The sequence below is a fragment of the Crocodylus porosus genome, unplaced genomic scaffold (assembly GCF_001723895.1).
Source record: "Crocodylus porosus isolate Cpor-Errol unplaced genomic scaffold, CroPor_comp1, whole genome shotgun sequence".
Classification (NCBI taxonomy): Eukaryota; Metazoa; Chordata; order Crocodylia; family Crocodylidae; genus Crocodylus; species Crocodylus porosus.
The window spans coordinates 8960306-8971818 of record NW_017728943.1 but is presented as its reverse complement, the minus strand read 5'-3'; the positions used below and the strand labels follow the sequence as shown (position 1 = coordinate 8971818).

Here is an 11513-nt window from a genome sequence, read left to right as displayed (position 1 = left end):
TTGGCCCATAGACTTCTTGAGTCAGGTAGAGATCATCCACGCACGAGAGAAAGCTTTGCGCCCGCTCAGATTTAGCTGAGTGATTTTGTTCATCCCCTTATCTCCAAGGCTCAATTATATTAGGATCTGGACTAACATTCATTGACCACTAAACATCCCAAGCACCTGTCTCAGAATATAAATGATGTGCTTTTCTGACATTTCACAGCTGGTACTATGTATACTATTAATGGGTAAATTGTCACTACTGAAGTCTAGAGGTAAAGTTTAAGGATTAATAACATTTGCTTTGCTAAAATGGAAGTAAGAAAAGCAACAAGACTTAGCACCCAAGTTTGACATAAGGTCTAGTCTGAAGTAAGCCCTTGACAAAAATAAAACACAAGCAAATTTCAGTCACAAGAGTGCAACAGTAGGACATAGCTAATAGACAAAGTACAAGTCAGTTAACTGGTATGAAGCAAGAAACCACAAAACAAGTCATGGATATTTTAGAGAGATAAAAGAACTAACAATTGCAGCAATACAATCACAGTTGACATAAGCACTAATAATTGTAAAGTAGAAGAAAAATCAAGCATCTGGAAGCAAGAGCCCTTAAGAACTTATAGTAAATGAAGAAAGGAAGCATATAATCCAAAATATAGAAGTATGTATAAGCACCAAGCAAGCACACCACCCTATTGCCGATTCTTTCCAAGATAGGAGTGGTTAACTTGCTGTCAGCACTTTCTCCAAGGACTGAGAATGGTATGAATGTCAGTCACATTGTATTACTTTCTTCTTTTCTGATATATTAGAGTTGTGCTGCATAATTTGGACCTATAAATAAAGTTAGATTGATACAAGCTCTCTCAGTTGTGTGCCTTGTGTGGTGGGGAGGGGGATTCCTTAATCTATTGTAATCTACGGTAGCTGCCATAAGGTAAACCACATCAGGGAGCCATAGTAAATAATTCAGATGAACAGCAATAATCCAAATTATGGTTTAGACTATGGAGTGAATTCTGGAAAACTTGCAAGATCATTAAGAGTTATAACTTATTTTTCCCATTTACTTCAACTATTATGGAGAGAGGAACTACACTGTAGTTGCTAAAGCACAGACCTAACACTTGAAAGTAGAATCCTGTTCCTCACTATCATCTGGATAGAAATTGTGAACCAGGGGGAAGGCAGGGGGTGTTAAAGAAAACTAGCCAGTCCCCACCCCGTCCATAAAATACTTTGCTGTTAGCTATTCTATCCCATTATGGACTCAGGCCAACAAAGCATTCAAGCAGATGCTTAACTTAAAGCGTAATTCCATTGGCAGCAATGTGGAGTCACAAATATGCATTTTAAAGCATGGGTAAGTGAATCAGGGCCCAGTTCATGAATCTCTCTCACTTTGGAACAGTTGGGTGGAAGATCCACTCATTCATTCATTCATTCCTGAAAAGATGCATATACAGGAGCCTGATAGACAGGTGAGCTAAAAAAGTCCAAACATCATGGTTCCAGTCCTTCCTTTACAGACTCAAAATGCAATCTTGGTCAGATGAGTTACAACTTTAAACAGTCATTTAGGGAACTGGTAAAACATCCCAGGATTGAAATAATTGGCTTCTTTATAAAAATAAAGAGTTTGCATTTGATAGTCAAAGAAACTGAAGAACTACAAGCTGAAGAGCATATACTCCTGTTCAAGTTGAAGACATTAAACACCAAATAGCATAGGGTTCCAAAATAGATTTTTGAGAGATTTTTTTTAAAATTATTATTGGATGTAGCAAATATGGATTAGTCCCATGGCATGCTAGAACTGGAAGGGAAAGCATTATACCAAATAGGCCCAGACATATTGGTGTCAATGTATGCAGGTTAGCAGGTCTTAAAATGTATTTTCTTGCATGCCACACACCCACAAATAATACACCCACACCCCACATCTTTGGAAAACAGAGTATAGAGAAGAGACTTTTGTTCAGAGTCAGGGCCACCATGTGACAGATGAGTTCTCCTGGAAACAACGTGCAGGAATTGTGGTATCCCAGAAGAAAGTCTGTGTGAGGAAGGAGGAACTTCGTTATGGCAAGACAGCAAGAAGACTAACTTATTTACTGCAATTAGTTCTTTGGATACAATACTGTAAATAGTGTTGCTTCCACACCACAAGCCTCATCAAAATACCACCCCACTTAATGTGGTAGCTCTTTCAGCTCAATGGCTCTTTAGCTAAAAACTGCTGCCTCACCAGCAGTTGCAAGAAAGCCAATGCTGGACTCCCCTCGCCCTGCTGATTGCTGCCCCATGAGAAGTGGCAGTCATTTTGGCATGCTAGAGGTTTGTTCTTCTTTCCTGCTTCTACTCCAGCAAAGAAAAATCAACTACCCCTCTTAATATACACTCCAATTTTGGAGGACTACATTTGCAGAGGGAAAGATGCGTGTGGTATGGGAGTACATGCAGTTGTTAGGAACTCCTTATCCCAACCCAAAGAATATATAATATGTTACAGGACAGTTCTGAAGTCTATATGCAAAGGAGTGGATTTAGATCAGTGAATCCCAGTCAGGATGTTGCAGCACCCTGGAGTGCCAGTAAATGCTCAAGGAGGACATAGGGCACTGCTCAGTATTAGCACTACTTGGTGTGCAAACATGATTCATAGGATAAACCCAGATATTTCAAATAGGAACTGATGGCGTCAAAAACATTCTGACCTGTTGTGGTCTGGGTTCTTTGCAATAGAAGAATTGCTCTATTATTTTTCTGTAGTCAGAAAACAAATGAAAGTTAAGAGCTAACGTTTTCCAAAAGGTGCCTTGAGTCTAAAAAGGTTGAGAAGCACCAGATTTGGAGGCCCACAACTAGAATAGCAGATGGACTATAGGCCAGGACTAAACAGTAACTGAAGCAGCACAGAAATGGGAGAAGTCTTCCAACTTGCCCTTGAACTCAGTAGTTTCTACTTTATTACACTGCTTTGTAAATGACTAGGTATGAAACTGAGAGGAGAGTTATAAATACACTAGTGTGAACGAACCCCTTTTTGTACGTGACACTAGTTTGTAATGATTCCCAAGTTTCTAGGAAAATAGGAGTGGTTTGTAACCTACATCAATGAAGGTTTGTACTCAACATTTACACTAATTGAAAAGCATATAGACAATGTGAGTGGGTCCATACCCAAAGTCTTGTGTTTAAAATTCCCTACAATATCCCTGAAAGGAACAGGTAGTTCCCACTGCAAATCAGAAGTCAGGATAAATTCTGAGTAGCAACCTGTGGGCCTCCTGCTCATCCAGTAAGTGAACAAGCCAGTGGGTTCCAAGATTATCTAAAATACTGTAACTTACCTGCCCTGAAGCTGGGAGCAAGATGTCTTGGATCTCAACTCTCTACTCCAGTCTGTTTTGGAAGCACCTGCTGGGAGGTAGGTAACTCAAAGGAAAACAGATCCCTAGAACACCTGATATTTGATTTTAGCTGTCTGTACATACAGCAAGAAAATTAGCTAAGACATGGGCAGCACCCCACCCCTTTCCCCCCAGGCCTCTACTGCTAGTGCTTACACACGTGTTCAAAACTAACCCATTTAGTCCTCCACAGTTCAAAGCATTCAACTGAGGATCTTGCTTGCATTCAACTGAAGAAATTTGGCAGTTAAGAACAGGTAAGCATGCATGAAGTAGGCACATATGAGATGCTTTAATATCCAAGAGGAGACATGGCCATGCAAGTGCCTGCAAGAGCTACACGGTTAGGCAAGTCCAGAGTGGTACAGTGTGGAGGCTGAAGCATTTGGCACATTTCCGAGAGATACAGTAATGTTTGATGCCTAAGCTCAGCACCAGGAGTCAAGTACTGGCCTTTGCAAGAAAGAAACAGACCAAGTCCAGGCAGATATTTGGGGACTTTTAGCAGCCTAATCACAAAACTGCTTGCAGGTGTAAGGGGAAGTACTAAACAAGCAACCCTCACCAAAATGAGAGCTTAACCTTTCCAGGATCTGACAGTTATTAAATAGGATTTCAAATAAAGAGATTAATCTGGAGTGGAGGCTTGTCTTAACAGTTATTAGCCCCCCCTCTTCTTCCCCAACCTCCACCCTTTGAGTGGCAGTGAACTCTCCAGTTTAATGTCCCAATGCCCAATAGAAGTAATAAGGCACAGAAGTATCTTACTCAACCATTCCTATTCACACCATGCCCGTTACCAGGGGTTTTGTGGTTAGGGAGCTATAGCTGGTCATGTTTCCATGCCAGCAAACTGCTTTTTTGAACAACTGCTTTACAACCCCTTTATACTAGCTGATTTGGCATGAAGTAGACTGGAGATATTAAGCTTGATCACCCTCACAAGCCAGATCCAGACAGTAGGGCTCCTTGCATAGCCACCACTCAGACCCTACCCCACCCCCCCATGGCCAATACACATGCCAATTGCTTGTAATAAGGAAGCAAACCATATCCCTGTGGACCAAATCTTTGACACCCATGAGGTAGGCATAACCCATATGTAACCTTACACAAGTATTTCTGTAGTGTCCAGTATGTTTGAGCAAGTTACGTAACATAGGTCTAGTGTTTATACGACGGTAGGTAGTTATCAACAGTATCCAAGTACTGAACGATTAAAATATTATTCAGGCTACTTTAAATGTAAACATGAAAAAGACGCTTCTAATTTTAACTTAGTTTGCTTTCTGGATGTTGAATCATTTTATTTGTGAGGAACGTCACCCACGCTGAACATTTTTCAAATAGATCTTATCAAGGAAAGCGGAAATTTCTCCTCCCCGTGTCCTACAATGAAGCAGGACTGGCACAAAATAAAAAGAAAAAAAAACTCATCACACCTGGGAGGTTTTAGCACCAGCGTCCATTAAAAAAGCATGGGACTTAAAAATTTCATTTCTTTGGTTGGGTCTTTTCCCTTTTCTTTTTTCAGTCTGATACCAGAAGAAAATTTGAAAAAAATACTAGAAAATGATGAAATTCTAAGAAAAAACCCTGCAGTTGCCGCTGAAGCTGGGGAGGTCGCTCTTTCTGAATCTCGCTCTCTTTTTCTCTCCATTCATCTGTCTTGCAGGCGTTCCCTGGATCTCAGCTGCTGGTATATTTTAGTTATTTCTTTTAAGTTTGAAGGTTTTAAATCTGGTTTTCATTGTTGTTCTCGTTTTATTGCTTGGATGTTTCTTTGGTGGTGGTTTTTTTTTTTTTTAATTACACTTTAGGACACCTATAAAACAGCCAAAAAACAAACACCACAAAAATTATTAATTTTGTCAAATATTCTCCCTTCATCAGTTCCTAGAACTTTTTATTGCTACTCTACATTACAACTTCCAACCAAATTTTGAAGTACAGACACAAACAATATAGCATAAATAGAGCCATCTAAGCATGGCTTATATCCATGCACAACTTTTGCAGTTAACAGCATGCTTGCTGTCCATGTGAAAGGCCTTGTTCAGCATATGGCTGCATTTTTAAACCAGTTCAGCATCTTTATTTTACTCTGGAAACAGGATCCCCAAAAGTGACTGGCTGAATTTTGTTCACCAAAAATCTGGGAAGCAGAAGTAGTCCCAGAGTATTGCCCCACAAAACGATAATATTGCTGTCTATGCAGAATCATTTTGGCATTCAAAGTGCTTATGGGAGAGTATTAAAATTATTCCCAGAATCTGCATACTGAGTCAAGCGTAGCAGGCAGAACAAACACCACTGATACGGTATTCACAACATGTATAAAATCACAATTCAAGGGGTTTTGTGACAATAGAACTTCAAACCACTGTCATTCCCCAGCCAAAAAGATAGGTTTTTGTATGCTTCAGGATACAGATGATTCAAAATAAAGACATTTTGAAATTCACAGTCCTTCCCTAGTCCCTTAGATACAGAAAACCTCATTACTTTGAAATCTGAAGTCCTTCTATAGTACCTTGAAGCAAGAAAAGCTCCAAATACTTTTGTCCACCATTAAACTGCTGCCATAAGCAGCACATGCTCAGTTATGGGAACCAACTACAAAGTTGGTTAAATGTAGCCAATGCTGAGCATGCCCAGAGAACATGCAACAACACAAAGCCAAGGTCCATGCTTATTGAAACCTACCATAAATGCAAGTTAATGCAGCCCAGCTGAAGAAGGCATAGCACCCATTGCACTCCATCCCCCTCAGCAACAACTTCTTTTTTTCCAAGTCATGGTGAATCACAACTACATTTCAACTTACTCTTCACTTCCAGAGCCAAGCTCATTTCCACTTATTCCCATTTATCAGCAAACCTCACCAAACATTTATGTAGCTGAGGCTCTGTCACTCCCTATCTCAGCCTGTTACATATGACTGGTGTAGCCCCGCTCTCCATAAATATAAATTTTAGAAGTTCCCAGAACTTAACAAGAACACAGTTTCAGTAGCAAATGGGGGATGCTAATTAATACACAGACCCTGGTGGGAAGGGGCTGGAGGGGGAATACCTGGTGCACGCACACCACCACCCCCCACCAGATTGCGTGGTCACCACGGCTCAAAAAATGACACTGCCTCTGCTTGGGCCCAGCCCCATGAACCACATTTTAAGAATTGCAAGCATTTTACCTTTGAACTAGTATCTCATCTAGTCTTTGCTATAGATGAATATACACTCTTAACAAATACTTCTGTGTATTTGAGTACTTATGCTAAAACTTAGAACAGTATACAGAAAACAAAACTGAAACAATTATTATACAAGGGGATTTTCTGTTAATATTCTATTTAAAGCCTGCATGGCCTCCTGTACAACCACATCTGTACACACTGTTGTAATTTTCAAATGTGCAAATTACTGTGGGCACATTTATTTCAAAGGTGCTATTTTTTTTGGTCCATTGCATTTCAAATGAATGGTTTCCCTGTACATGTTACCAATCAAAGTCCTGAATCACTCAATAAACCTGAAAGATCAAGTACCATGGCTGCAATTCAGTTCCACACCAATGGAGCTGCACTCAAGTTTATTTAATCTCTAAAGCTAAAACTTCCATAAATGTTTTCAGGACTCTTCTCAGCCAAATCTTTGCCCTCAAGCAGTTTTTCTTCCAGCCCTGTTCCTCACTCCAAATCCCAGTTATCCTGTCTGATCTTGCACGTCTGCATGAAACCTAGATCCTCCTCCCATTTGAAGACTAGAAAGGAGCATGAAAAGAAGGGACACGTGAGCAAAGACAGGTTAGTCATGGGAGAACAGGGATGTGCTGCAATCCGAGGTGTAAAGGGGGGAAAAAAAATTCTCCGTGAAGACATCCAGAATTAGGGGTGGACCCTGACCTCAAAGAGTTCTCTGCTAACCCAGACCACTCACCTGCTATTTGCTATTCTTCCTGCACATAAGGATGCTTTGTCCCTGCTCCTTCTGTAAGGTTTCTTTTAAAACACTCCTCCCTGCTCTCCCCAGGGTATCCTGCCCATCAGTTCCCTGAGGGAATCAAAGTCTGCTTTTCTGAAGTCCTTTGTCCTTACTCTGCTGCTCTCCTTTGTTATTTTTTATCAGGATCCTGAACTCAAATACTTGTGGTCACTGCTGCCCAAGTTGCCATCCACTTCTGCATCACTTGACACCATCCTCTTGGACACTGTAGCCAGGAAGTGTTGTTTGTTTGCAGTTGTGGAGCTCTAGCATGCAGATCCCCTTTCAAGAAGCCTCATTCCTGTATGTTGCCCTGATTCTTTCCTGCTCCCTACCCCACAACATCCATGTGTCTTTCACTTTGGAATGGGTGCAGTTTCTTTTGCTTATTATGTTTGGGGGAAAAAAAAAAAAAAAAAACTTTTTGTAGAATTTGTAATCCTATGTAATAGTGCTGCCTATTAGCTAATGATGGCAGATGACAGAACAAGAAGCAAGCTGTAGCAGGGAGGCTTAGGTTGGATTTTACGCAACTCTCATTAGGAGGGTGGTGAAGCACTGAAACAGGTTACCTAGAGATGGTGAAATCTCCAGCCTTGGAGGTTTTTAAGACCCAGCTTGACAAGTCCTGGCTGGGATGATCCTGCTTTGAGCAGGAAGTTGGACCAGACCTCCTGAGGTCCCTTCCAACTCTAGCTTTCTGATTCTAACTTGTTGGTAGCAACAGTTCTACCTCAATGCACAGGGGAACAAGTAAGATGGCCAGTTAGTCACAGCTGGAAGGAAAACATTTCACCTAAACCTGGGAGTACTTTATAAGCCTTACCTGATGGATGGTAAAAAGGTGTCTGGGGAGCCAAATGTTACTCAGCACCACTCTGCTCGGTCACTGGAGCAGGGTTCTCAGCTGGTGTTTCGGCCACCTTGGTCTGAAAAAAAATTTTAAGTAGGCAAAGAATGACTTCCACTACCCTTCTCAGGTCTATAGTGATAACAACACCACAACTTAGAAGCTGTAATCCTACTAGTTTTTTCCATTCGGAAAGGACTTCCAATCACCCCCAACACACAAAGGGAACCTGCCATCTCATATAATAAGATACAGATATTTCACTAAGATGCTTGTGCTCTGTAGTTAGGTCCCCAAGACTGGACAATTCAAAAAGAATGATAAATGGGATTAGAAGCCTCTTTTCCAAGGCATTCTCTCAGGACAGCCACTTGCTTTTGGAAGGTGATGGCTAGTTAGAAGTGTGAAAGAGGTCCATCACCTCAAAAAGGACTGGTTCCAATCTGGCCTCAGTTCAAGATGATCAGTTAATTCATAAGATGGATGTTTAAAATTCTATGCAAGGTAGCTGGTAGTTCTCAAACTAGTCTCTAATTGGTGGTGACATCAAATAATCATCCTCACATTAAGCACCCTTCATGACAGTCTGCTCCCTACAGCAGAGGTATAAGGCATATTATATACCTGTAGCCACCAGCTTGCCAACATATTGGGAAAAATCTCCCTTGGTAACTCTCCCCTATTGTGAGAAATACCCTCACCACTTTGCCATCTTGAGATGGAGCGTTGGGTGGACGGGGACGACGCCGATAGTTATATGGACGACGGTAACCACGACGAGGTGACTGCTGGTTCACAGCATTGGCCTCATGCTGGTTCTCCTTGTTGTCAGCCTCTCCAGCCACTGGAGCAGGATGTGGACGCGGGGGCCCTCTGGGGAGAAACAGGAATGCACATGAAAGGCAGAAGAATAAGTCACAGTACATGCCACTGAAAAACAAAAAGACTTTTCCCAACCAACAGTGCTCAGCTAAACCATTTCCCCACTGAATGCTGGCAAACCAGTTTTAACTGGGCTCAACTGAGAGTCACAGAAATGGAGAAAAACTTATTAAAATCACCCAAGCTGCCTCCTTGGAACAAGTAAAGGACTTCTTAAGCTTTCTTTGCTGGCCACTAGACCATTCTTTCTGTTGGAAAAATCAAGGCAATGAAGTTGAAAATGGTGAAGGAGACTCACTGTCCACCAGTGAAATTCTGTTAACTGCTTGCCTTAAGCCATCTTGCTCCACTGCATTGGAGCCATAAAAGCCAATCTACCTTTCCTGAATGGGTCAAACAGAACACTTTAGTCCCTCTTGATTTATACTCAAGTAAAAAGAGGGTAAAATCCTGCCCACTGATTTCATACACATGTAAAGTGATTATAAATGAACCAAGGAAGGCAGAGAGGAGGAGGGCAGAGTAGGCAAAACTATTACCTGCCAACTTTGTGCAATGGACCCCAACAACTCCTGAGCCTTCCTAAGATGAGACGCCTTAACTCCACTATACTTCCCAAGTGAAAAGGGTATTATAGGGCATGGAATCGTTTTTTCGGCTGCCTAGCACACACACAGAGAGGTTCAAGTTCACTTGTCAGCACAGCTGCTAGAGGCTGGATTGGCGCAACTTTGGAATCCAAGAGGTAAGCGTCACTACTCCTCGCTTCCCTCTTTGCCTGCCCCAGGATGCAACGTGATCCAGAGACCAGGCAAGAAGACAAAAGAGCTGCAAAATCTGGGTTCTATTTCAGGCTCTGCTATTAGCATGTTGTGTCACCCTGAACAGAGCACTTGACCAATCTGAGCCTAAGCTTCCTCCTCCATAAAATGAAAACGCTTGTTGTGGCACCCATCTCTGTGAAGGACTTTTAATTCTGGAACCAATAACTGCCAGAGTATCATGAACAGGGTGGAAAACAACAACAAAAAACAAAACAATGATTTAAAAAATAAAAAAAAAATTGTAATTCAGATTTCTTTGATTTTTTAAACTTAAATTATAATTAAATTTTCCGTCTGAAAAATAAGCCATCTTAAAATGGAATTTGAACCTATGCTGAGCTAGGCTAAGATACTTATTTAGTATTACGCTATGAAAATAAGTGCATGCAACAGAAAGGACCAAGGTTGGGCTCAAGACCAGTGTAGGAAAATAGAACAACATTCTGTGGAGTGTAGACTAGTCTCGATTTCAACACCTAGAAACTGGAGGAAAAAAAACCTGCCAATTTCCACCTTAACACAGCTTGATATCAATATTAATCAATTGGCACCATCGTTCTTTACACAGCATGGTGTATAGTATAGTAACACTGATGAGTTTTGATAGCTGCCGAGTCTGATGCACGAATGACAGTCCTACCCACACGCAGGACACACCCGTGCATTAGCAAGGCTCTCAAGCCAAGCAGAAGCGAAAAAAAAAAATCATCTAGCAAATAAGAAATACGTATTTCACCATTTTATATAGATATATTTTAGTACACTAACAAGCCAAGCTATATATCTTTAAAATTGATATCTATCTAGATTATGTACCTATGGAACGTATGTACCAAATTTAATGTAAAAACTGTATTTAGCTGCAAGTCGACCCACCTTAATTGTTATATCAACCAATAAAAAAAAACAAAAACAAAATATACCTTTCTTTAAACACTACCGCCACTGCTGGCCTGCTGAACAACCCTTGCAAAGCCAGCAGGCCAAGGCACTTAAGGGAGCCCACCCCTGCCCCAGCCCTGGTACAATCTGTGGGAAAAGCAAGAGCCCCCAAGGAGACACTTGCCTGCCTGTACACAATGCCAGGAGCTTGGGGAATAAGCAGGAGGAGCTCATCCTCCTGCTCAGTTCAAATAATTATGATGTCATAGGGATAACGGAGACCTGGTGGGACTCCACCCATGACTGGGCCACGGGTATAGATGGCTATACCCTGTACAGGAGGAATTGAGTAGATAAAGGGACAGGGGTGTAGCTCTCTATGTTAAGGAAAGCTACGCATCCCTGCAAGCTGATATTGGTGACAAGAGTGGATGACTGGAGACCCTCTAGGTTAAAATCCGTGGGGAACATGGCACAGGGGACACAATGGTGGGAATCTACTACAGACCTCCCACCCAAAGTCCTGATCTTGACAAGGAGTTCGCCCAGGAACTGGCTGAAGCCGCATGCTCCAGGACCATGGTTGTCATGGGTGACTTCAATTACCCGAACATTTCGTGGGAGGATCGCTCAGCAAAATCCGAGCGGTTGCAAAACTTCCTCTTGTGCGTTGATGACCTCTACCTGA

General features: G+C 41.7%; 1 protein-coding gene across 1 annotated transcript in view; it reads right to left on the bottom strand.

The window, feature by feature from the left end:
- Window positions 1-5118: 5118 nt before the first annotated feature.
- LOC109319013 (Y-box-binding protein 3-like) overlaps window positions 5119-11513 on the bottom strand; it is a 30695-nt gene continuing 24300 nt past the window's right edge. Inside the window, exons 8-10 of the mRNA XM_019548531.1 lie at window positions 8939-9110; window positions 8214-8316; window positions 5119-5226 (exon numbers count right to left, since the gene is read on the bottom strand). Of these exons, the coding sequence (XP_019404076.1) occupies window positions 8251-8316; window positions 8939-9110 (238 nt within the window). The 3' untranslated portion in view covers window positions 5119-5226; window positions 8214-8250. The remainder of the gene's footprint in view (window positions 5227-8213; window positions 8317-8938; window positions 9111-11513) is intronic.